Below are 28,000 nucleotides of genomic sequence, written 5' to 3'. Positions count from 1 at the left end.
CAGTAGAGATGATGGAGCTTTTATGAGCCAGTCGTCCAGGTATGGGAACACCTGGAAACCCTTGCTTCTGAGGAAGGCTGCGACCGGGACAAGGCATTTCGTGAAGATTCTTGGAGCTGATCTGAGACCAAATGGTAGGACTCTGAACTGATAATGGGCACCGGCTACTGTAAAGTGGAGATATTTGCGATGTTCTCGGTGTATTGGTATGTGGAAGTAGGCATCCTGGAGATCTAGAGTTGTCAAAAAATCTCCAGGATTGAGGAGGTGCAAGATATCGGACAGTGTGATCATCCGGAAAGATTGCTTCCGAAGGAACTTGTTGAGTTTCCTGAGGTCTAGTATAGGACGCCACTCCCCTGACTTCTTCCTTATGAGGAAAAACCGGGAGTAGAATCCGAGACCCCGTTGATGCACAGGAACTGCCTCTATAGCTCCTTTGGCAAGAAGGCTGAATACTTCCCCTTGAAGCAGACGAAGATGGAGAGATCTGCCTGATGTTGGTGGATGAAGCGGTGGCTTTTGTGTGAATTCCAGGGTATGACCTCTTGTCACTATATCCAGCACCCATCTGTCTGATGTTATTTTCTTCCACTCTTGGATGAAGTTGGAAATATTTGCTCCTATTTGCTGATGTTGTGGGCATTGGGGGAGCATAGCCGGTGCCTGTAGAAGATCATTGTTTTCTGGGTTGATCCCTGGATTGCGAACCCTGTCTTCGTTTACCTCCTTGTCTGGTATAGGAAGCAGTCGATGATTGCCTGTACTGTTGGTGGTAGGAAGGCCTGTACTGGGATTGCTGGTATTGCCTGTGGAAGGAACCTCGAAATGAGGTGAAACCTCTTCCTCTAGCCCCACAAAAGGGCTGTTTCCGATACTGCAGGGTACCCAGGGACTTGGCAGTGTCCGTGTCAGACTTGATGGCTTGGAGCGCGTCATCTACATGTTTGCCAAATAGAGATTCGCAATCGTAGGGCATGTCTAGGATTTGGGACTGCACTTCTGGCCTAAAAGATGTGGCCTTGAGCCAACCTTGCCGGCGTAAGACCGCGGCACCCGCTAGTTGACGAAAACCAGTAGAGGCTATGTCAAGAGCGCAGTCGATAATTTCTTCTGACGTACGCTCACCCTCTTGGAGGATCTTCCGTGCCTCTGCTTGTTTACTTTCAGGGATGAGGTCCAGGAAAGGTTGCATGTCGGACCACATTTGGCGGTCATATCGACCTAGAATTGCCAAAGAATGTGCTGCTCTGACAGTGATTGCTGACATGGAGGAGAATCTTTTGCCTATATTGTCCAATCTCCGCCCTTCCTTGTCTGGAGGAGTAGAGATAGGCGATGGGTTTTTGGAGCGCCTTTGAGCAGCCTGTGAGATCACTGAGTCAGGCTTTGGATGGCCAGTAAGGCATGCCGGAGAATCTTGGGTTGCCTTCTATTTCTTGTCCAGTTTTTGCGGAACTGGAGGAACCGTAGCCGGGTTTCGCATAATCTTTGTACCTTCGCTCCATATGAAATCAATAATTGGAATGGACCATACCGACTTCCGTGATTGCTCCTTAAAATCATGTAGGAAACAATCCGACTGGGAGACAAATGTTGGAAGGTGGAAGCGTACCGTAGCTCTGTCCATAAGATTATGGAAACCACCTATGTCCTCGGGTGGAGAATCAGAGTGGCGAGGAGGTGGTGGAGAAGGAGTGGGGGCTAAGTAATCATCCCATTCCTCGGTAGGATGTTGTGGAGTGGAAATTTCTCCTTCCTCTTCCCCTGAAGTGGAACCTTCGTCTCTAGGGGGTGCAGCTAACACCGAGTGGGATGTCAATCTTGGAGTAGCTGGAGGAGGAGGGACATTGACTGGTGTCACCGGAGAAACTGGCGCTGGTGGCTGATCTTCTGCTGCCAGTGGGAACCTTCTCCTATAATCCTGTAGCATAGATTGTAAATCCTGAATTAAGGAGGAAGGCATCTGTACAGTATCTCTATGCTGAGGCTCTCTTGGTTGGTAATATTGTTCCTGATGAGAGTAGTATGGTTGGTATTGGTCATACTCATCTTCGTCATCCTCATCTTGGTACTTGACATGGAGCTGCGAGGGGCTGTGTGCATCTCCGAATGGACCTTCGTCCGATTCCTCCCAGTCAAGAAGATGACTGGGAACTAAAGTCGACACTTTGTTTGGAGATGTGTCTATTGGATAAATGTACGGTGTGGGTAGTGATGTGATCCTCACCATGGCTCAGAGATCTGGAGACCTGGAAGAGGCAGGAGTGGCCTCTATCTGTCTAATAGGCACCAGTGCGGTCGATGGCGTGAAAGTTGATGTAGCTGTGGACGGTACAGATTTTTCCATCGACGATGGTCTCGTCGACGGTGGTGGTCTCGCCGACGGTAGTGGTCTCGCCGACGGTAGTGGTCTCGCCGACGATGACTTCTTTGACGGTGTCTCCGTCGATGGCGAAACCACCGATGACAATGGCGTCACTGAAGTTATAGTCGACGGGGCAGTCGTCGACGGTATTATAAACGACGATGTTTTTGTCGATGGTATACTCGTCGACGGGGGCTTGAGTGAGGGGATAGGATCCCTTACCGTCGATGTTAAAGTAGTCGACGCTGACGACGGTCTCGTCGACGATGTAGTGGAGACAGTAGTTGTTGGTACCGTCGTCGTCGTCACGGTCGTCAACGGTGTTGTCGTCGATCTGATTTTTAGAGTCACTTTTCCAGAAGTAGAAGGCTCTGAAGGAGAGAGACGGTAGGACTCCTTCTTTTGAAGAGGAGAGGAAGGCTCAGAGGAGACTGAAGTCTGTAAGCCCTTCCCATGATGTGATTTCTGCCTCTTCCTGGATTTTTCTGTGTGGCCCAGGTCCTCAGATTTGGACCTTTTGTGTGGCCTCTCTGACCCACTCTCCTCACCTGAAGTACAGGATTTAGCCTGTAACCATGTCAGGAGCCTGCCCTCACGGTCTCTGAGGGTCTTTGTGGAGAAGGTGCGACATATCTTGCAGTCCTTAACCTAGTGTTGTGGGTAGAGACAATACAAGCAGTCTTTATGTGGGTCATCCACATGGAGCCTTTTCTTTCCACAGGTCTTGCAAGGGCGGAAAAGGCCTTTTCTAGAAGAATCCAACATATTTTCAACTCTTTTGAGAGAAAAAGTTCTGAAGTAGAAGAAAAACTAAGCAGAGCTCAGGGAGACTCCCTTCACACGACGTGCGGTAGAAAATCTGAGGAAGGGAGCTTCTTTGGAGAAGGTTCTAGAGGGTGCTGGTGCCTGATTGGACAGCAGCCAGGTTTGGGTCCTTTCACAAAAGGATATGGATAGGCTATGTGAGCAATTGCTGGCTCCATTATAGCCTATGGCAAAAAAAAATATTTGTTAATTATTGCTATTTTATGTACCGTGGGACTCCCACTTCGACGACGGGGATGATTCAAGCATGTGAATTTATGAAAGATCCAATACTGGATAAGTGCTGTTTTCCAAGTGTGATATCTTAATTTTGTCTTGTGATTGGACTCAAAAAGGGCTTTCACGAGTTGTCCAAGCACAACATTAATCTGCCACGGAGGATTATAGGGTATGGGCAGATAAGTAAGAATAAACAGGAAAGAAAGGCACACTTACCGGTGAAGGGGAGGTGGGAGCTGGTAGAGCGAGGAACATCCTTTCCATCTATTAATTCTAGAGTAAACTCACCACCTCACCCTCGAAGGACTGAACATGGACGCCTAGTACATGGAGGAGTGAAAGCCCCGAGGACATTTCTTTTTCAGACATATAAATCACCTAGGTTTGCTTTCTGTGTTGTCCATTTTAGTACTTTGCTGCCTTTTGGGGTTTCCAAGTTTTAACTTTGGATATTCTGTATATCAGCTTTAAATTTGAAGTCACGGCTCAGCCTGAAGTTGACCAAACCTGAATTTTGGGCTGATATTTATATATACACACACACATACATACACACACACATACACATTTTAAAGAGTCGCAATAAAACAGTTATTTTGAATAAAGAAACCACTTATCAGAAATAAACTTTATTTTGCATTTATAATACAAACAATGAGTACTTAGTGCACAATGTGCTCTAAAGCAACAATTAGAAACTGTTACGGAGCGAAGAAGTTCAATCCTACTACAGTACAAGGAATCATTAAATGAGTTTGCCAAGGGCATAAGAGAAAAGATTTAAGAATGTAAAGTCAGTTCATGGATAAAAGACAAGAAAAAACACATGTAAACAAAGACAGAACGTTTACCAAACAGGTGATAGAAAAGGCTCTCCGATGTCAAACACAAACGTTTCCCTCTAAAATGACTTAATGTAAAATAAATTAGTCATTAAAATAGATATATAAATAAATGTATGTGTTCAAGGATAATTGATGACAGGTGAGAACTTGCTGTTTAAATTTGGGGTCACTGAGTCGAGCGGTAATTCGTCTACGGTAACCCTGGCTCGTTTAACATGAAATAAGTGCTTACAGTAGGCGCAATAAATCTAAAACAGTCCCAGGTCAGTTTAGAGAAAGTAGATAAAACAAGCTCAGACAGAAGAACATTTTCTTTTACGGCCAGCAGGGGACAGATTAACCACATGGTTAACTCCCTAAACTATGCCTAGCCAGCAATTAAGTGACAACATCAGTACAACCGCAAACAGAGTAGCGTTGCTTGTGATTACAGCTCCTTAACAGACGATAACATGGCAGTACGCTTTTCAAAATTAATCACAACACAGACTCCAACTGATTTAAAAAGTGTACACAACACACTAGATCACTTCATTACTTTTATGAATGTGTTTTTGGGGACATTTTATTATATTTGACTTAGCAGCTTCAGGAGCACGCTGTTCCCAAGCATTCTGCAGTAGCCGAGTCCCTACATAAATAAAATACATTTAAAGTGCACTATTTAATTGTAATTTTACAATTGGAGAACTGCATCAAGAAAATGTGTACAGCATTCCGGGGACATTTACATGGTTACCACTGAAAACGCTCGGAATGAAAAACATTCACAAACGTTCCAATGCCCTCCACAGTAGTAGTTCGAGTATTCTGGTTCTGAATGCTAGTGGTTAAAGAGCACCCAAGGATCAGATCAGGAAGGAGATCATTAAGCAGACACATTTATTATCACATGCCAGCAAGTTCCATCGATTATTTTGGTTGTTAATGCAGAATGTTGATTTCAGTAACATAACCTATTATATATACAGCTAATCGTTTTCAATGGAGCTTGCTAGTCTGTGCCAAGGGGACCCATCAAAACCAGCCAGCAGACCATGATTCTAGGATGTAAATCAAATAATCCTACTATATCTAGGCCATTAAAATGCATGCAAATTTCTACTCCAAAAAGACAAATAGTTTAATATTTATATACCAACAAACCTCGATACTCAACTTACCAGGTTTGTGGTAAACATGTTCTGCTTAATATCCTCCATGGTTAAAGAGCAACTCAGCTGAGCACAGTCATATCATGACGTCACTGATTTCAGCTGCTGAGTCTTCTGAAGTCTCAACATACACCGCCGCCAGTACAAGTGCCCGGACCGTTCCATATTTGACTCACAAGGCTATAGATCTGGGTACGGGGAGTAGGCGAGCTCAATGCATATTTAAAACTTTCAATACGGAAACAGGGCTAGGACTTCCAGGTCGGTTGATGTGCCATGTATCTTTCAATCACAAAATGGCAGGGCCCACCTCATTTAAGAAATATGCATAGAATCTGTAAACAAAAATCGAGTTCAGTCTGTCTTGCTGGAAGTGGAAACAATGATGAAGGTTAACTCGTCTAAGTATGAGCTCTGTACAGCACCAGAAAGATACAGTTCTGGTACGCGATAGCAACAAAGCCAAGGTTTTGAAATTTAAGGATTTTTTTTTAAATAAATAATTCTAGTAGACATTATGGGGTTATGCCCATATGCCACACCAAGCCCAAACACTCAGATACAGATAAGTAGACATTCTGATTATACCAGTACTGTGGGGCTGCAGAATGGAACAATCATCCAATCATGATGACTGCCAAAAACATGCAAGCTGCAGGTGGTAATCTTTGATAATAGAAGGTTTTCATCTCAGACGAGGATACACAGACTACAGTTCAACAGATTTAAGCGCAATAAGCAAATGAAGTTAATTTAGCCGGCATAGTCACTGCAGACGATTCATTAAGGCAGATGACCCCGCCTTTTGAAGCTCTGCACCTGACTGATATATGGCTATCAGGACCAGCCAAACATGTCTGCTGCTGTCCATGAATTGGAAGTGCATTTTCATAGGTCACTTGTGTGGTAGCATAAAGGGGACCATACCTGTATGAAGAGTAGCATTAGACAATGTACTTCTTGTAGATTCTTTGCGTGCTTGTATGTAGTACGTTTGATTACTCCCAGGGGCACTCACAATACTACCCTTTTGCGATCTTTGCAATGAACGATTGTCATCAAAGTTTAATATACTCGAGTAACAGGTGTGAGCACACGCTGAGGTCACTTCCGGTCAAGTGCATATTATTTACTAGTATGGGGACTTGATGCACCAACATCGTTTGTAAATTAATGTTAGTTTTAATTGTACAAGTATGCAACAAGAAATACAAATACACGAGGGTTCATAATTTAGGGCAGAGCACTACCGTCTAATCCATGCAACAAATCCCAGGTGAGAACACAGTAGAATACAGGACTGTCCTGTCTGCACTAGAAAATACTAGGAAAGACACCAGCATTTGGAGGAAAAATAAAAACACTTTTTGGAATGATTGAAGTACTAATTAGGCACCATATCGACATTGTCCCCTATACACACTCCGCTGGGGCAGTCGTCACAGAAACCAGACAAATTACTTTCTTCAGCCCCGTTGCCTTTCAAAGAGACTTGGATGCGTGCGGATCTCCACACTGAGGTTTTGGCACAGCATTACAACTGAAGTTTTCTAGACACTCTGCTGTACACAAACCCTGGTCGATAAACTTCAAATCACTGAATCTTCATAGCAAAACCACCAAATTTGGCATCATTACATGTCTGAAACACAAAACCGATCAGTTCTGAATAGTATGGAACATATACAATAGAGATTGGGATCACCAATATGAAGAGGGAATGGTCATGTTGCTGCACACCATGGAACCTGCAGTACCCGCTGGCTCACCATACTATATCTTTATATTTGGTGCTTGTAATCATAACTCCGGCACCTGGTCAACATTCACTGTAGTACAAATGGAGAATGCTATTGATACACCACATCCAAGTTGGTTAAATAAGGCCCATATTTGTGAATGTAGGCTGCTTTTTCTTAATGACAACTGCAAAAGTGTACGTACCTGGTGTCTGAATGACTGTGCCAAAAGAAAGAAGATTCTAAACATGCAAGTGTGAGGAACACGCTGTGGTTCACGTTGTAGGTGTTGTACAAGATTTGCACTCAAACACTTGTCTGCAGAAACGAGGATATGACTTTTTGCAAGACATCTATCACCCAAACCTCTAATAGCAACGTCCTACTCCCTCGGGTAGTTGTTAATGCCCAATAGCTTGTCATAACTGATGGTTCTGCTGTCAAGGCTACAGAGCAGTAATATTACAAGCAGAGTGGCAACCACGTTTTTTGACCATATGAATCTAGGCCCCATTTGTCATAAACGCATGTCTGAGATCAAGAACTTGGCATCCAAGAACCTGAAATCAGAGCAAGTTGGACTGCCGCAAGCGGGGACATAGTCCAGAAACCTGCAAACTCTTAAATCTTCATTGCATCTTTTCAAACACTGCTGCAATGGGGTATAACAAATGAGCAATTGTAGTACTAAAGGACCAGATTCAGAATATCCACATGCTCTTTTTTAATCAAGTGATTTTAAGCCATGTACTTAAACCCAGTGTGAAAATTACTGTTGAGTCTCTAAAGAGTTTAGGAATTAGCTGCAAAGATTTCATTTTTGTTTCTCATGGGTACAAAGCACTTGTAAGATTGTGCAAGTTTATCCGACATTTAAAATGATTCAGGGTGTAGCTTACTTCGACAACAGGCCATTTTGCAATTGTACCCTAAGGAACGGCACGTTGGAGGACAATATGATTGTAGAAACGGCTGCTAGATAGAAAGAAACTTCCACCATCTGATCTTGCATGCAAAATGCAGACCTTACATGCCTTTTGGCCATTTCCATGTTAAATGTCAGAAAAGTCAATTTGTATAAGTTAGTGGAGAGGAGAGGTGGGCCTGGAGGGAGAGTGGATGGATGAAGAAGAGCAAAAGACGAGACCATTGACACACATGACAAACATTGATCCCATTAATGTGTCTGTAGAAGGCATGTGAAGTCCATCAAAGGTCATTTCTCCATTCTGGTTCCTCTTGCTGCTGGACAACGCTCTCTCCACTCGACGTCGCTAGAAAGGACATGCATAATAAGAGTTGTAAGTTGTTTCCTTTACAATTTTTGCAATAGTACAAATCCTTAGCTGATCAGATGATTTACCGAATACACTGAACGAATTACGGATGTAGCATGCATACTTTTTAAGTGAACAACCCTTCTAAACGTTTCAAAACACGCAATAGTATTGAGTTTAGATTTGGCACTGCTCACCAGCTAAACTTTTGCGAAACGGTGATGAAGATTTTTTACATGATTGAATATTTTTATAACACATTTTAAACCCAAAAAATTTACAAACAACGATTTTATAAAGATTAGGAATCTATGCATTAAACAATAAACTATGTTCTAGGACAGCGGTTCTTAATCTGTTGTCCTCGGACAACAGGAGTCCACAACACCCACTTGTGGCGAAGAGGGTGCCCTCAGCTGATTAAAAAATGAAGTAATACCCGATTAATAAAGTACATAAAAAAAATAAAGCGAAATGCAACACTGAAAATTTTAAAAGGTTGTGTGAAAATTACGTTTTTTCAAATCTTTGTCACATAAATAGTTTATAATTTATGTAATTGTTTCATGTATTCCAGTTTGTGCATTTTTGTGAATTTGTTTTCTCAAACTTTGAGTTTTAACCGGGCATTTACCAGTAAAATGACAGCAATTCAGTTAGTGAGTGGAGACCTTAATAATCACCAAGAAAGCTAGTATAAAGCACAATTTCATCACGATAGTAGTCTCCCACTAACAAAAAAAGAAGCATAAATAAACCAACACTGTCAAATCTGCTTTTGTCTATTAGATTAATTCCCCAACTTAATCCTCCATTTCCCATAATCCAAAAAACTAACATGCGTGTGGCAGCTGAGGCAATTGATAAAGTGGGTAGAATAGTGGGGACTAATAGTGGGGAGATCATGAGAGGAGAGGACCGAGCCTCCAAAACGTAGTCAATGTTCCCTCCTAGCATTAGATCTGGAAAAGGTGAAGGGCTCTTGTAGGGATGAGACATGATAGCAGTGTAAGGCCAGTAAAGAGAAACCGCACCAAAGGGGCGTCAAATATATACAATTTCTTTTTGCAGTTATCTGAAAGAACACCTGCCATCTGCTCCACGGTTATGGCTTGCCATAGACGCACATGCCACTGGGACAACGAGGGGGCTTCAGTCCTCTTCCAGGATGCAGCCAATGCAGTCTTGTCTGCTCCAAGGCATGACCACAAAATCAAGTGATCTCCAGAGGTCTGATTTTTTGGGGTCCACTGGAGCCCGAATAGGGCAAACCCAGGAGTGGTTGGTATTAGACATCCTAGAATGTACTTAAATCTGAGCCACTATTTCGTACCAGAAGGACAATCCCACCAAATGTGTATAAAGCCTCCAAGTAACCCACAGCCCCTCCAACACAAATCAGACATGGATGGGTGGATCTTTTTCAGTTTGGTAGGGTAAAGGTACCAATCAAAAAGCACTCTGTAATGTCCATCCCTCATCCCCACAGAGTGAGTGAATCTCTCCAAGTGCTCAGTATTAGAATGGCAAATGGTGAGGCCTGGTTATGGGTGTGGTAGCAATTAGTAGTGAATATAAAAATGAAACACCTGTGGCCCACCTGCCTTGCTTACAAATGTCTCTACAGGCGAGAGTTCCATAGTGGCTGCTAGCTTCATCTCTAGTTGGCGTGCCCAACATTTCAATTGTGTGTAGCAGCATCCATCTGTATTTGGAAGACCAAAGTCTTGTTTGTTTTCGAAGGTTACAACGTCCCACCCATGGAATTGGTCAGATACAGTGAGGCATTCCCCCTACCTCCAGAGACCCAAAGGTCCAGGCAGAAGCCCAGGTGTAAAAGTTGCATTAAAATGTGTAGGAGCGAATGGGAATGTTGCCCATAAAGCGGCCTGGTTAACTTAATCCCATACTTTTAGGGTTGTCTTAGATGGGGTACTAAGGTGGGTAGATAAATTTGGGATGTCCTATGGAAATTGAAATCGGACAGACCTCTCACTCCCTACCACCTCTCTATGCATAGGTAGTCAATGTTTGCTCAATTCTCTCAACAGCTACTCACCAATAACCCTCAACTGTGGTGCTTTATCGTATAGTGACAAGTCAGGCAGAGCTAGGCCACCGGGGTCTCAAGGACACAATAATGAGGAACTTTCCCCGGTTTCGGGATGATCGAGACTAGGGCTCTGTCCATCGTGTGCATCACTTGGCGGTTCTCAGCAAGTTATTAAAAAGGACAGTTAAATGAGGAACCAGATCTTAAGTAAAAGTCTTATAAAATTGGGCTGAAAACTCGCCAGGCCCAGGCGATTTGTGAAGCTTGAGTGCAAATTGCTGCCTGAACTTCAATCACCTTAATGGGACTTTCCAAGGTCTCTTTTTGGTTATCTTTTACCTGGAGCAGTGGCACACTAGCAAGGGAGACTAGTTGCGTAGTCTCATCCAAAGGTTCTGAAGTATATAGCTGTTTATAGAAGTCTTGCAAAGCCAGACCGTTATCCTCCTCTGTAGTAGCACAGTCTCTGTATTCCAGGTGAATTTGCCCAATATACTCCTTTTGACGTTTGACCCTAAACTGCTGAGCCAGGTGGAGGTCAGCCCTATTACCCTGTAGTTTTTTTTTTTTTTTTTTAAAGATGTAGCAACATCAACTGTACTCTATGTGTATAAATACATTTAACTTTGCCTTTACAGAGAAAGGTCACTGCATTACAGGGAGAGTAGGGGTTTCTTTGGTGGCTTGCTCTACAAGCTGGAGTTCAGCCTTGAGTGTTATTCTACAGAGTAGACATCAGCAAGACACAATTCCCCCTTTAAACACCGCCTTAAAGGTGTCCCAGGTGGTGGAAAATGTATCATCATGGGGGTCATCCTGGTATAAAAAAAAAAAAAAAAAAAAAACACATTCCTTGATGGCTTTACCGAGTTAATCTTAGATGAGGCGATCGCGAATGAGAGGTGCAGGAAAAACACTGCCTGAATTTGGGTCTCGGGGCATGCAGCTCTAGTATAATCTGTAAAACGGCATGGTCTGAAAGAGTACTAGTGTGAAACCTAGCCTCCATAGTAGAAGGTATCAAGGATTTGCTTATAAAAATGTAATTGAGCCTGGAGTAGGTGCAATCTGAGTGAGAGAAGAAGGTATAGTCTCATAATGTAGGATGAGAGGCCCTCCAGGCATCTGCCAAGCATATGTTTAAGATAGCCTGCTTCAGAGATTTAGAGAAGGTCCCAGTGTAGGATGTGTGTGAATGAGAGCGATCTAAAGTGGGATCACACCCGAGATTAAAATCTCCCATCAAAATAATCTCTCCCTCTGCAAACACCTCCCCTACAAGTGAGTGGACAAAACTGGTTTAACCAGAATTGGGCGCATATGTCAAAACCACTGTACATATTCATCCTCTAATGGTGCTTTTAATCATCACAATTCTCCCCTCTTTACCAGTCTTAGTTCCTGCAAGTTGTAACTTTCACAAACAGTAGAAGAGAAGAGCTACTCCACTGTGTTTAGTGGATGTCAAAGACTTGTATATCTGTATCGTGGATATGTTTTGTGTCATAGTCTTGCTCATCGCTACGTTTGAGGTGTGTTTTCAGATGTGCTACTACATTGTATCTCCAGTCGAGTATGTATTTCCAAAGTTTGTCGGTTAGCCGGAGAGTCTAGACCTTTAACATTCCATGACAGGGTTATTAAAACCATGTAGTCAATACATTAAACACCTGTGTGCGGTAGGCAGAGACTTGTCATGGGCCTAGCTTTACATTGTCCCCTCTGCCCAAGAAGCGAAAATCCACCCAGACTATACCCAGACTTCAACCCCAGTCCCCACTTTGTGTTATATACATTCCACTCATGCAACAAACAAGTAAACTAAAAATGTAGTACTTGGGAATCGAGTACCCCAAAATTGATGTGTATCAACATCTGGCATGTTAGTATCAGCCTTTTAGGTCAAGAACCGCTAGAGTATTCTAGGGGAGGCTGACAAATTAAAAGGCAGACTGGCAGCATAAGACAACCTCGGCTGTGTGAAGAAGCACCAACCATGGCAGTGTTCTAGGTCTCAACTCCGCCCCCCCCCCTCACCCACCCAGTTATCAGACTGGACCGGCAGGCACTTATTTAGTGTTTATATCTCCCCCAGGCATCCTGGAGGGAGAGGTAAGGAAACAAGGACAAGCAAAACTGGGAAAAAGGGGGCATTCATCTGAGGTGATCTGTCTTCATAAAGTTCCCCATTCGAGGTATGTAAATCCAGCATTTGTGTACCAACCCTAGGCCCAACGTTTCCCTTGATATCTCCTGTGGTGCTACAACTGCTATTGTCCATTATCAGTAGTGCCCGTAGATCTCAGAGCAGATTCCCCCAGTTAACCATCAAAACTGACACCCCCACCAAGGCTGCAGCTTCAAGATCGATAAAATGGCGGGTCTTATTCTGAAAGTCAAAAGAAAGTCCAAAGGACCAGGTCCATCTACACTTGATGTGCTCTCAGAGAAGTCTATCTGTAAAAGGCTAAAATTGTTATCGGTGGGCCAGGTTGGCAGGGGAGATGTCCTGAAATAGTGAGCATGTCATGGCCTGAAAGGAGTCTCCATCTGCTTTCCAAGCGGCTAGCAGAATTAATTCCTTCACTTTAAAGGAATGGTATTTCACTAATACATCATGGGGACATCTGCCTCCTTCAGGTACTGATGAACCAACTGCCTACTCAATCAAACTTGACTTGAGTGTGATTTTCTCCCAGAAGCTTGGAACACTTGCCCACCACGAAGGTCTCTAGCTCTGGACCCTCACCCCTTCCTCCAGATTCTGAATCCAGATGTTGTCCTGCCATGAGTGGTCCTCTAGGCCTTCGCGTTTCAGAAGAGTGGTGTGCAGCTGAACCCAAAATTGTTCTGAAAAGTCCTCCATCTGGCCAACACATTGCTCCAGTCCCTTGAACTTAACAGTCTAGGGTTTGAGTGCCCACTGAGTGTGCATCTTTCTGTAGGAAATTGTGCTTGGAAATAATATCAGATGTAAGTGCCTCAAATGAGGTAGCGAGGTCAGCCTTCAGTTCCTCCCTCAGCTCTCGCTTAAAGCCGTAGAGGAAAGAGAGGAGGTTGTCCTTGGTTAAAGCCACAGTCTCACCAGAGAGCGTGGTAAGACGCAAGTCTCCTGTCTCAGCTGGAGGAAAGTGATTAGACACTCTACTGGTTTGCATTTTTTTGGGAAGATGTAGAGGCTGTAAACAAGGGTGAGGTCGACAGCCTCAGGCATCGATTGCAGAAGACCACCCCTCAGCAAGCCGCATAGGGTAGAGTAGATCATTGCTCCTCTCCGCTGTCACAGGAAACTCATTAGAGGGCAATCGCCGATTATGGCCCCTGTGGTAAGTCCCAGCCATTGAATGGTCACAGCACCATCCCTGAGAACCCTTCACATCTGCTACAGATGGTTTCATCATGCCATGAGTCCCTGCTTCAGATATACATTGGTCCGAGAGGAGGCCAGCCCCTACACCCAGTGTTGCTAATTTTCAGGCAGCAGAGCTGATCTTCAAGCATCCAACATGGGGGTAAGGCACCCAGCTTAGGAAAGGAGGTCCCCATGTACTTTAGCACGCTTGCAACAGTAACAGTTTGCAGCAGGACCCTGGATAGGGGCCATATATGGCACTGTAGGAAAACTCACCAGGTTGTCCAAAGTCCTTTCGCCACATCCCCTCCATGTGTTGGTAATCGGCAGACTGGCCAAAGCATTCCAAAGCGTGTCTCCCCCTTTCAAATGTAGCAAAGTGGGTGCCTGGCACTCTCTGCAGCAGGCCCGCCTCAGCAGACATCCGCTATTTTGAAATCAGGCTAAGGTTCCATCCCAAAGCTACCGGATCACCACTCCAGGCATAAAGGGGCATCACCACATTCCATAGGGTAGCAGCTAGTGTGTCCATGGTGTCAGGTAAGACTGCAGCTCAGGACAATGTAGTCGCAAGGCTGTCTGAAAGCTTGGTTGTCCCAGGCAATCACACAGCCGCACCCAGATAGTTACAGCACTCCCACTCATTCAACTGCCTCTGCCATTAGGAGGTAGCCCCCGGAGTGCCCCTGCCTCTCCTCACTGACCAAGCATGTTAGGAAGGGGCTTCTCGAGGCTCGTTCATGCAAGTCGCCTTGTTTCTGTTGAAAGATACAGGAGAGCCTCTGTGGATCAAGTCCATGACCCCATGATTTTTTTTTAGTGAGTTCAATAACATCTATGTCCGATATTTATCAATAGCCTGAAACACACTTCAAAATATTTGTTATTTTGCTGATGTCACAAATCAAACTTCTTCCCATCATAGACAGCTGCACCACAGCAAAAGCCCACAGCACCACTTCTTAGTGAGAAACAGCCTAACAAGAAAAGTTTTCTTCATTTATTCATCAAAGTGCTTCACCTACAAGAAAAACATCAAAGCGTTTCAGGAGAACGCCTTCCACTGCAACAATCCCCCACACGAAATGCACCATCATATAAGCATGATGTCCATCATTGCTTTTCACAACCCCCATAGCCTAACAAGTATAGCATAGCATTTCATTTCCAAGGACATTGTGCGCACCATCTTGGTAGATCAAAATGCTTCAAGACTGCCCTGTCTAGTCAAAAACACACATTACATAAAATCGATTTACATTTCTCAAAAACTATTTTTCCTTTCACTCAATCTAGTTAAACTTAATAAATAGGCCACTTGTCACACATTAAAATGAGCATCATCTCTGAATGCTAAATATTTTATGAAGTGCACAGTATCATAAACCTCTATCATCTGTTCAGAGCAGATTGCCATCCTGCTTGTTAACGCTTAAAACTAATCGTTCTTTTTTCAAACACTGGCTATTCTTCTCATGATATAATCTTGCTTAAATAATATATCCCGTTACACACGGATGTTTACACACAATAATGTACCACAAAATTGCACATTCCATTGCGAAATATACTGCCATCTCACTTGTCTACTTATATAATAGTAAGTCTACGCATCTCACTAATTTTCCTTTATTTAAATAAACACTATCAAGAGATGTTACAAGTAAATGCTCCCTATTGGCGCTTTTTTTTTTTTTAAATGGCATGTATTATTTTGGCAGATATTAGAATGACATTATGCACAATTGTATTGCTATACAAGTTGTTAATATCCTTAGCTGGCACATATCCTATACTAGATATTATAGTGCGCGCCATCTAGCATGTGGGGTACAATATATACAAGTACCCAACTGGTAGATGTTAAAGTGACATATGCTGTGCAAAATTCTACTGATAGGCAGATTGTCAGTATTTCTTAGCTGACATATCCTATACTGGATATTAAAGTGGCACATGCTATGCAAAATATACTGCAGTGCAAATATTCAACATCTCTAAATAGCACCTGTCCAATACCAATATTAACTGGCACATATGCTATACTGGACATTAAAGTGACAAGCACTGTGCAAAATATGATGCTTTGTAAATAATCAACATCTCTAGACGGCACCTGTCCAATACCAATATTAAAGTATCTTTTTCCCTCCCATTCGCTTGCACCATGACTTGTCACAAGGTAACTGGACAAGGGTGGAACGAAGATCTAGACATAGGGGATATGCTTCACGTCCAGTTTATCGACCTTCGGAGACTCCCTTTTTGGACCACAATCGTTTTAACTGTCTGAATGGTCTGGATGGTGTGGACTGACTGCCCCCAAACCCGAACTCAAATCCTGTGACCTCGGACAATGGTCCCAGTAAACTGCCTGATCCGGCTGAACCCACTTCTGAAAATGACCCTGTTAGAGTAATTGGTGTAGTTTCTGGCTTTGGTACTGGCTCTTCCCCCCACTCCATCCCTGCAATCTGTTCTGTGGCTTCTCCAGCGCACATGAGACTAATTTGGTGGAATGTGGCTGGTTTAGCCAGCAAACTGGGCACCCAAGATTGGATAACTTACATTGAGTCCGGGGATGTTTGCATGTTCCAAGAGACTTGGGCAAGGGAAGATTACATCCATCAAGGTTACGAGTCATTTTCCATCTCGGCTAGGTGGGAGGGTAAGGGCCGCCCCTCTGGTGGACTCACAACTTGGGTGGCTTCCCACTTAGGATGTCAGGCTTCACGCCTACCGGTGCCATCAGATGATATCCTAGTGGTTTTATTAGCCTGGCCGAACCTAGCAAAACTTGCCCTGATAAATATTTACTCCAGGCCAGTGGGAGCTTCGCGTGAATCCCCCACTATAGAGGAGCTCTCAGTATATTTAGCGGAAATGCCAAGAGATATCCCTTACATAGTGGGAGGGGATTTAAATTCCCATTTCGAGCCGTTGGTCGGTCTCGTAGAGGGATTTCCCATGGAAGAAGAGTTCAGGTGGTCAGTACCCTCTGTTGTAGCATCTTCCCCAAAGGCATGGACGCCTGTGGCCTTGCAGATTACTGCTCTCACCCTAAAGCATGGAATTAGAGCCTGCAATGGACGTATTATGTCTGATGTACCAAGCAAAACCACGTACAACAGAGTGGGAAGAGAGTCCCGCTTGGACTATGCTCTTGTACAGATAGTGAACTGGTCTTCTATCCTGGACTTTAGGGTGGTGGAGAGACTGGATAGTGACCACAACGCCCTTGAACTCGATCTTAGCCATCCTGGGCCAAAGGCCTCCATAACAACCATGGGGGAGTCCAAACCTGAACTACTATTAGACAATAACAGGAGAAGAATCAGGTGGGATAAACTAGCTACGAGCCAAGTGAAACTTTCGAAGCTCTACGCAGGTTTAATCCCCATTTTGGAAAAAGTGGGAGAGCTAGCCAACGATGTGGGCAATATATTCCACCATGAGAAATTATATCAGGCTCATGAGGACCTTATAAAGGGAGCGGGATCTGAGCTTTTTACCAGGGTCCAGAATCAGAAGAGGATCCAACAACATAACTCCTTATGGTACAATGCAGTCTGCAGGAAGGCAAAGGGAGAACTCCTCAGATGCATCAAGGAGGGAACAGATAGAGAGAAGCTGCGAGAAAGTAGACGGGCTTATAAAAAACTGGTCATCCATGCTAAAACCGAATGGGAGGAGAACCAGTGGGAGGAGCTTACCACTTCCCTCGCAACAAGAGACCACCAAATGTTTTGGAGAGTAGTAAACGGGGGGTCGGGGAACCTCCATTCGGCAATAGAACCAAATATTGCAGCAGGGGTGTGGCAGGCACACTTCCAGTCTCTCTACAGTTCCGAGCAGGGAGAAACTAAGATTGATTTCGGTACTGGACTGGTAGAGTATGGCGGGGATTTGATAACAGTGGGGGAGGTGAAGGTAGCACTAATGGGACTTAAAGCTGGAAAGGCGCCAGGATTGGACGGCCTGCCCGGGGACCTGTTCAAGCAGGAGCCCGGTGTTTGGGCCCCCTATCTGGCTGCAGTGTTTAATGGAGTTGTGTGGCATGGAAATTCCGAGTACTTGGCTGGGGGCAGAGGTGGTTCCTATATTCAAAAAGGGCTCGCCCCTGCTCCCAGCCAACTACAGACCAATCAGTCTAATTGACGTGTCACAGAAGCTGTTTGGCAGGATTCTGCTGAATCGGCTTCAGGACTGGGTGGAAGAAACGGGTGCCCTCAGTCCGTATCAGGCGGGATTTAGAAAGGGAGTTTCTACAGTGGACCAGGTTTTTCGTCTGAATGTTATCTATTGGAGGGCAGCAATATTGGAAGGGGGTAGTTTATACACTATATTTGTGGACCTGAGGGCTGCGTTCGACCTCGTGCCCAGAGGGAAACTCTGGAGTGTTCTGGCTGAGATGGGGGTCCCCCCAGACATCCTGATAATTTTAAAGAGATTGCACCATAATAACTATGCCCGGGTCAGGTGCGGGAAATACGGGGAATTAACGGACAGATTCCCCGTTGACGGGGGGTTAGACAGGGCTGTGTATTGGCACCGACCCTGTTCTGCCTCTTCGTCAACGGGGTAATCGCCCATCTTAATGGAACTGAATACACTGATGCCCCAAAATTGAATGGCAGCAGGGTGCCTGCAATCATGTTTGCAGATGACACCCTGCTGCTGTCCAAAACCCCCATGGGGATACAGAGGATCCTTGATTCTTTTGTGGCTTTTTGCACAGATAGGGGGTTAGAAATCAATGCTAACAAAACCAAGTTTATGGTTATGAACCCAACCCCAAGATCACGCCCGAACCCCTTACTGGGAGCTTCACGTTTAGAGAGAGTCTCCACCTTAGAATATCTAGGTGTTACGTTGAATGAAACCATGTCCTGGGGAACTCACCAGACTAGGGTTAATCTTAAATTAGTGCAGACCACTGGCGGCATTGCTCGGTTGATGAGAAGCTCCACATATCGACCGCTGGGGCCGCTTATCCAGATATACAAGGCACAGGCTAGAGGAGCTCTGATGTACGGGGCGGAACTGTGGGGTCACACAGCTTCCTGCAGTTTGTCTATAACTGAGAACAACTTCATTAGATAGATAGTAGCACTCCCGTCCAGTACTCCGCTCCTCCCCCTGAGGATGGATCTGGGTCTGAGACCAATAGCAGATGAATTAGGTCTCAGACCCATAGTCTTCTGGCGAAGGCTATGGAGCACCGAAGAACTCTCTTCTTATAGGGCGGAACTGAGGGAGTTTTTAACCCACCCTAAAGCTCTACAGATCCCGTGGATAAAATATATAAAAAAGTCCTGCATGGGATTGGGCCTCCCTGACCTGTGGTCGATCCAGCTAACGCCTCACTAAGGATCCCACGAAGAGCTTTGGTCAGTGCTTACCACGAGCAGAAATTAGCTATGGCCCTAGACTGCAAGAACGAGGGGTCATTAACATCTGTATTCGCGCAAAGCAAGGACTCATACCGCTTGGAGAGGGTTCTGGATGCTATGTCTCCTGTGCTGGCCAGGAAGCTATTTCTCCAATGGAGATATGGCACATTGCCTCTGCGATCTTACACCTGCTCCTGGTCAACACTGCCATCTACCAAGCTATGTCCGACATGTGTGGGAGCAGAGGAAAGCGATCTGCATGTGGTCTTGTTTTGTCCAACTTACAAGGCCGCCAGGAAATATTGGCTCCTACCACTTATTAGAAACCTTGGTTTTAGGGAGTACCTCCCGGTGTACAGAATTTTAAAAACTGATGTTTCAGGTCCAATTGTGTTTGCACTAGCCAAATTCCTTACCAATGTCTGGCATATTCGTACCCGTATTTTAAAGTTGCAGGCTCCTATCTAACTTTAAGTTTTTATTTTAATTGTATGGTCTTTTATCTGATGTGTTTCCTGTTTACTTTTCCTTGATGGTTTTACATGTTCATATGTGTGCTTTTTGTGTACATCTTTTATGGCCAAATTGGCCGAAATAAAGATTAAAAAAAAAAAAAAAAAAATATTAAAGTATCACATGCTGTGCAAAATGCAATACTGTGCAAATTGTCAAGGTCTCTGGATGGCACATATCCCTACCCTGTTGCATGATATTTACAGTGTCAAAAGCTGTGCAATGTACATCCAAATATGCAAAATGTAATGTTGTGCAAAGTATCAATATTAATAGATCCAATACCCCATTACATAATATCTCAAATGCCCTATGCAATGTAGATTCCCATATCCACAGTCTACTACAATGTGTCTCTCAATAATTGCCACACTTCCCATTCAATATGATGTTACGTTACAGAATATTAGGCTATTGGAAATAATACAGGGGGTAATTATACCCTAAGGCAACTATTTATAAAATACCACCTCCAAACTGCAAATAAGTCAACACCTTAATGAGTGCATAACAGAAAATGCCTCATTACGCCAATGGTTTCTGCCTAGTATCCTCATTTGATCACAGAATGACAACCCTTACACCTATATCGAACATTATGACAGAGGATATACATGCTGAGGAGGCTCGGATAGAAAGCAGTTATTACATCAAATAAGGGACAGTGAAAGCAAAATATTCAAAAGTAGAACTAACCATGGATGGATTAGGAGATTTACAAATAGAAGACTTATCTGGTCGTCACAACCTGATTCAATATCAGAGTCCCATTATCTCCCTTATATATGTGCATGCAGTTCTGCATCACAATTATGCCCAGATGGTCTCTGTTCACAATGAAAAGATCATTCTGGACTCCACTTTTCTTCATTCTAATGCTTTATCCCCCTTCCATGCTTAAAAACATAAATTTTCAGGCTCTTATTATCTCCCTCATAGATAGCCCAAAAGTGTTTTGCCATCGGGTATGACCTATCTTGATAGTTGATGGCTCTAAGATGCTGCAAAAATCTAATTTTAAGTTTGTGAATGGTACTTCCGACATACTTCTTCTGACAACCACACTGGCTAAAATGCACTACAAATTCAGTTTCACAAGTGATCCTTTTCTGTAATTAGGCACAATCTCCCTTCAAATATCTCAAATGATGCATGTTCACTGCATACTTACATACTGTACAATGGCCATAGCACCAACGGCTCGGACTCTTTCGTCAACCATGTTGTTCTGTCCTTTTCCATAAACGGAGTTTTGGTTAGTATATCCGCAAATGATCTAGATTTTCAAAAAGTAATCTGGAGGCGTGCACCCATGCTCGTCCTATATGCTCATCTTGTTGTAAAGCCTGCCAATTCTAAGTAAGAATAGTTCGGAGTACTTTATGTTGTTGGTTAAATTCTAGAAAGAATCTAAACTGAGCAGATTCCACACACTTGTTCCCTAGGGAAGTGAATTTCAGAAAAGCAGATCCTCTTTTCTTACTTTTAACCCTTTCATATGCATCCAACAGAACCTTCTGTTGATATCCCCTTTCACAAAATATATCACAGATTATTTCCTTTTCAAATACCAAATCACCTGAGCAAATCCCAAGTGCTCGCCAAAATTGATTATAGGGGATGCTCATTTTAGAGCCCTATGATGCCCACGACTGCCATAAAGAATCGAATTGCAGGCCATTGGTTTACAGAAAATACATGTTTCCAGGTTTAAAATTTTTCACTTCAAGCAGAACATCCAAGAACTCAACTTTGATATTACTCCAAGTTGCTACAAGATGTATATTAAAGATGTTCCTGTTCAGTTTTTGATATATTCTTGATGTAAACTCTTGCCCGTCCCATATAAGAAATAAGTCATAATTAAAGCGCACCCACAGCACCACTTTCTCATGAATACACTAAATTCATCTGACCATGCTACCTCCTTTTCCCAGTACCCCATTTAAAGGTTGGCGTAAGTGAGCGCAAATTAAGCTCCCATCTATGTGCCTTGTTTTTGGAGGTAGTATTCATTGTTAAAAAGATTGTGTGTGTCAGGCAAAATATTATGGTCATCAACATCTCCTTCTATGGTGCACCCTTAAAAAGTATCTGCAAGCTTCCATGCAAAATTGATGCTTACTAGATGTATGTAAAGATGTAACATCTATAGTCACTAAAGGTAGCTACTTTTGCAAGGGATGTTATTGATCTTAGAAAGAAAATCTGTGGTGTCAGGTAAATAGGATGAGAGTTCTGTGACATAAGGACATAAAAATAGATCAAGATATCTGGATGTATTTTCCAAAAGGTAGCCTATCATACTAACGATAGGCCTGATGGGGGATGACATTTGTCTTTGTGAATCTTTGGTAAGAAAATAAGTTACTTACCTGTAACTGTGGTTCTCCAGTATTGGAATCTTTCATAGATTCACATGCTTGAATCATTCCCCGTCGTCGAGATGGGAGTCCCGGTACAATTTTTCACAAGTAATGTTAAAACATGTTGAAGAGAAAAAGGCCCTAGGCCTCTTCAATTTCATAGTCTATCAGTCATTTTGTGAAAAGGACCAAACCTGATCCTCCACCAATCAGGCGACAGCACCCTTTAGAACCTCCTGAGAGAAGCTCTAGCACCTCAGATTTTCCAAGCACAAGTGCTTATATTATATTGAATATATATATAAATAGAAAGAAAAAGGTGAAGTGAGCTTCTCCGGGGAGGCGGATGGGTCGCATGTGAATCTATGAAAGATTCCAATACTGGAGAACCACAGTTACAGATAAGTAACTTATTTTCTTACTCCAGTATTGGAACTTTCATAGATTCACATGCTTGAATCAGAGTAGAAAGCAATAACTATGCACATTGTAAAATGACAACATCCTTAATAAACAAAATATCTTTAAACCACAACCTTCTTATCATCATGCATAAATTGATGAAGTATATAAGTGTACTGACATATGTCTCTCTCTCTCTCTATACATATATATAAATATAACTATCTACTTATCTCATATATATATATATATAGAGAGAGAGAGAGAGATATACCTGTGAAGATACATGATGAAATTTGAAGAACAAAACAGTAATAGAAAATCATAAGACTACTGTAACATGATCAATGTCTGAAAACCTGCTTACTTATGGGATTATGATAGCGTTCTCTTATCTTTACATGCATTTCTGTTATTATTATATTTTTTTTTACACAATGTGCATACCTGTTCTAGGATGGAGGGATGTAGGAGAAATGGCTCACCTGCACCTGAAGAGATTCCTGAGAACCGCCTGGCCCACTGCTACCTCTCCGTGCGAGAGGGACTCCAAGCAATAGTGCTTAGTGAAGGTATGACAGCTTTTCCATGTTGCTGCCCTACATATGTCTTATAGTGGCACTCCGGCAAACAGTGCCGCTGACGATGAGACTTTTCTCGTCGAGTGAGCATGCACAGATGACTGCAAAGGTTTGCCCGCTGCCTGATGGCAGAAGCGAATAGCAGAGGCGATCCATCTAGAAATACTCTGCTTGGATAGCGGGTACCCCTTCCTAGGAGCACTGTACGCCACAAATAGCTGATTAGAGCGCAGAAAAGATTTAGTCCTGTCCAAATAAAATTAAACGCATCTTTTCACGTCTAAAGAGTGTAATGCCCTCTCCGCCGGAGTAGATGGATGAGGGGAAAAAAGACTTGAAGACCAAAGGTTCGTTCATGTGAAAGTCTGACGGAACCTTTGGAATAAAATGCGGGTTAGTGCGCATTAGTAGTCTATCTTGTTTAAGCTGCAGGAATGGCTCTTGGATGGACAGCGCTTGCACCTCACTGACCCGCCTAGCTGATGTAAGAGCTATCAATAAGGCAACCTTCCACGACAAGTATTTGAGGGAAGCACGGTGGATCGGTTCAAATGGATGCTTCATCAGTTGTGCCAAAACAATATTCAAATTCCACGAAGGAGGTGGCGGTCTGAAAGGAGGGTAAACCCTGAAAAGCCCCTTTAAAAATCTTTTAATCAGCCGAGAAGAGAAGAGCGAGGGTGTGTCATCTGAACGTCTGTATGCAGCTATGGCTGCTACATGAACTTTAATGGACGAGTGTGCTAGGCCAGATCGAGCTAACTGTAAGAGATACGGCAATATTTCTTCTGGTGGTGAGAGTAGAGGGTCGATTTGACGCTGATGACACCAGGCACAGAATCTTTTCCATTTACACTGATACGTTTTGTTAGTGCTATCCGCTCTGGCCTTTGACAAAATATCCCTGCAGTCCTGTGGGATGTTCAAATGCGCAAATTCTCTTTGGTGAGGAGCCATGCTGATAACCGCATTGACTGCGGATCGGGGTGCCGAACTTGGCCGTTGTTCATGGTTAGTAAATGAGGTAACGGCTCCAGTGGAATATGAGGTTTGACTGACAGAATGAGGAGCTCCGTGAACCAATGTTGGCGCGGCCAGTACGGGGCTCTCAGTATGAGAGTGCACGGTTCTGTTTTCATCTTTGTGAGGACCCTTGGGATCAATGGAATGGGAGGAAAGGCGTAAGCAAAGATGTCTGACCAGACTATTGAAAACGCATTCCCCCAAGATCCCTTTTGGTGATGCCAACTTGCGAAGAACTGTCATTTGGCGTTGTCCTTCTTCGCAAACAGATCCACTGTTGGTGTTCCCCACTGGGAAAAAATCTGGGTCAGTACTGTCTGGTCTAGTTCCCACTCGTGGCAGTCCGATTTCTGCCTGCTGAGTGCATCTGCTGCCTTGTTGTTTATTCCCGGCAAGTGTACCGCTGATAGTGTGATGCCTTGCTGCGAGGCCCAGTTCCAGATCGCTTGGGCTTCCCTGGAGAGGGTGAGAGATCTTGTACCTCCTTGTTTGTTGAGATAGTGCATCGTAGTGGTGTTGTCCGTTCTTATCACCACTCGCGATCCAGAGATTCTTGGGAGAAACGCTTGTAAGGAGAGGTGCACTGCCCTGAGTTCTAGCCAATTGATATGTATTGATGCCAGATGGGTTGGCCATTTACCACTTATTTTCAGGTCCTGTAATACTGCGCCCCAGCCTTCCAGTGAGGCATCTGTTGTTATGGTCCACAGGGCTGGCTGTTGAAGAAACGAGAGATCGATTGACAGATGATGCTTTTGAGACCACCATTTGAGAGTTTTGATCATTATCGGAGTTATTTGTATCCGGTCTTCGAAAGTGCCTGATACTTGGAGCCATTGACGGTTTAGCTGCTCCTGCAAGGGGCGCATCTTTAGCTGACACAGAGGGATCAGAGGTATGCATGAAGACATCATGCCCAATAGTGATTTGAAGAGACAGACTGTAACCTTTCGTCTTCTGTGTATGAAACTCCCTAGGGTTAGTAATCTTTGTTGTCTCTCTAACGTGGGACATGCCATGCCGGATTTCGTGTTCAGTTTTGCTCCCAGAAAAGTAATACTGCGTACTGGTAGAGGGTTTGACTTTTCCCAGTTGATTGTGAATCCGAGATTGGTCAGTAAGGAAACGCACTTTCTTGTTGACTTGTGTGCTCCTGCGTAAGTCTTTGCCTTTATTAACCAGTCGTCTAAGTATGGAAAGACCTGGTGCTTTCTTCTCCTGAGAAAGGCTGCTACTGGTGCTAGGCATTTGGTAAATATTCTTGGGGCTAATTTGAGCCCGAAGGGAAGGACGCGATATTGATAATGGCTTCCGGCTACGGTGAATCTCAAATACTTTCTGTGGGCAGGGTGGATGGGTATGTGGAAGTATGCGTCTTTGAGGTCTAGTGATGACATAAAATCTCTGATTGAGACGCAGAAGGACGTCTTGCAGGCTGATCATTCGAAACGATTGCTTTTTTAGGTATACATTTAGTTGCCTGAAGTCGAGGATCAGCCTCCAATCCTTCAATTTTTTTCGAATGATGAAGAACCTGGAATAAAATCCTGTTCCTCGTTGAGCCCGAGGCACCTTCTCTATAGCTCCCTTGAGAAGCAGCTTGTCGACTTCTTCTTTGAGTTGCTGAGGATATCTTGAAGGAGTCCTGCGGGGAGGGTTGGAGGGAGGTATCTGGATAAATTCTAAAGTATGGCCCGTTCCACTAATTGTAGGACCCACTTGTCTGACGTAATGGTTTGACATTGACTGAGGAATAAGGAAATTCTCCCGCCCAGGGTGACAGGAGGAGGACTGAGCGTAGCCGGCGCCTCGAAAACATCAGGTTCTATGAGCTGAATCTTTGGCCGGGCGAGTTGAACGTCCACGGCCTGCCGGTCTACTATAGGCTGGTTGAGTCGGTTGCCTTTGGGAGTAGTATGGACGATATTGTTGTGAAGATGATGGATAGGAAGAATATCTCTGTTGTTGATATCCCCCTCTGTAAGAGGGTTGGCCACGCCCCCTAGGACGAAAAGACGATCTTCGATATTGCAGGGTCCCTAATGACTTTGCTGTGTCCGTGTCCGTTTTGATTGACTGTAGGGCTTCGTCCACATGTTTCCCAAATAGCGCTTGGCCATCAAAGGGTAGGTCTAGGATTTTATTCTGGACTTCTGGGCGAAATGAGGTGGCTTTAAGTCAGCCCTGTCTTCTTAATACAGCAGCACCTGCAAGCTGTCTGAAAGCAGTGGTCGCTATATCCATTGCACAGTCTATAAGCTCTGCAGACGTGCGTTGACCTTCTTGTACAGTCTTATTTGCCTCCGATTTTACGTCTTCTGGCAGTTGATTAATAAAAGGTGCAATATCCGCCCAAAGCTGTCTGTCGTATCGAGACAATAGCCAAGGAGTTGGCAGCTCTAAGCACTAGGCTGGCCATAGACGAAAATCTTTTCCCTATGTTATCTAGCCGCCTACCCTCCTTATCTGGGGGTGCGGAAATCGGAGCAGAAGGATTTTTTTGATCTTCTTTGAGCCGCCTGAGCTACTACTGAATCTGGAGGAGGATGTCCTGTCAAGCATGTTGGTGCATCATCAGGAGCTTTGTATTTCTTATCCAGACGTGGCAAAACTGCTGTGACTGTTGCCGGATTATTCATGACTTTAAGGCCCTCTTCCCACAAGTAGTTAACCATCGGGATAGAGCGCACAGACTTTTGAAAGGGCTCTTTAAAATCATATAGGAAACAATCTGTTTGCTTCGTAGGTAGCGGTAACGCAAAACGCTTGGCTGCCCTCTCTAGGAGATTGTGAAAACCTCCAATGTCTTCAGGTGGGGACTCCACCTTCGAATGAGAAGGAGAAGATGGAGCAGGAATAATGTACTCGTCCCACTCTGAGTGAGTGTCTATGAGCTCTCCTTCTTCCTGATCTCCTTCTGAGATGTCAGTGTCTTGGGGAATTGTCATGTCCGGAGTGGCCACATCTGTGAGATGCAAAGACGTTGGTCTTTGATGTGGAGTAGAAACACCAGAAATAGGCGATGGAGGAGGCTGTTCTCCTTGTGGAGGAAACCTTCTGTTGTAATCCACCAACATCGCTCTAAGGCCAGTAAGCAGGTCGGAAGGAATATACGCTCCCTGCTGATGCTCAGAGTAAGCCTGGGGATCATAAGCTTCCTCATATTTCTCCTCTTGCTGGTATTTTACATTCAATTCAGAGGGGCTGTGGGCTGTTCCAAAAGGCCCATCTTCATCTGAATCTTCATCTCCCTCCAAAAGATGTACTGGCACCAGGGAGGATACCTTACTAGGTGATGTGTGGGTTGGAGTTAACTTTTCTCCTCTTTTTTGATGTTTTTCCCTCGTCGACGGTGTCGTTGACGATGTGTAAATCGACTTTGTCATGGACGGTGCCGTCGACGCTGGACGCACCGTTATTTTAATAGCAGGAAGCTTCGCCGTCGAGTCTACCGTCGACGACGGTAGGGCTGACACGGACATCAGCGCTGATGTCGTCGTTGCAGTTCTCGTCGACGGTGGTGTACTTGTTCTTGTCGACGATGTCGCCGACGGAGCCGTTGACGATGGAAATCCTGAAGTAGCTGTTGTCGTCGGCAATGCGCCCACCGACGGTGCCGTCGACGGGGAATCCGTCGACGAGGCCTTTTTTCCAGTCACAGAGGATGGCTTTTTGAAAGGCACAGATGGTGGAACAGATGAAGATTTTCTGTGCCTCAGAACTGGAAGAATGTCTTTTCCCCTCTTTACTTGAGAGTTTAGTTGGGGAAGAAGATGGGCTGCGACCCTTATAAGACCCTGAAGCAGTCTTTTTGAGGGCTTTCCTTGAGATTTGTGAGGGAGATCTAGAGCGTGATCTTGCCCTTTTAGCTGATCTCTTGGATGTTGATG

The 28,000-nt window shown here is 44.2% G+C and overlaps 1 protein-coding gene across 3 annotated transcripts in view; it reads right to left on the bottom strand.

Annotated features, from left to right (window-relative positions):
• Window positions 1-4,027: 4,027 nt before the first annotated feature.
• MOV10 (Mov10 RNA helicase) overlaps window positions 4,028-28,000 on the bottom strand; it is a 276,396-nt gene continuing 252,423 nt past the window's right edge. For all 3 annotated transcript variants that reach the window (XM_069238670.1, XM_069238672.1, XM_069238671.1), the window contains exon 22: window positions 4,028-8,424. In XM_069238670.1, the coding sequence (XP_069094771.1) occupies window positions 8,360-8,424 (65 nt within the window). In that variant the 3' untranslated portion in view covers window positions 4,028-8,359. The remainder of the gene's footprint in view (window positions 8,425-28,000) is intronic.

The sequence above is a fragment of the Pleurodeles waltl genome, chromosome 6 (genome assembly GCF_031143425.1).
Source record: "Pleurodeles waltl isolate 20211129_DDA chromosome 6, aPleWal1.hap1.20221129, whole genome shotgun sequence".
NCBI classification, from domain to species: domain Eukaryota; kingdom Metazoa; phylum Chordata; class Amphibia; order Caudata; family Salamandridae; genus Pleurodeles; species Pleurodeles waltl.
Note: the sequence above shows the minus strand (reverse complement) of the source record. Positions and strands in the feature narration are given on the sequence as shown.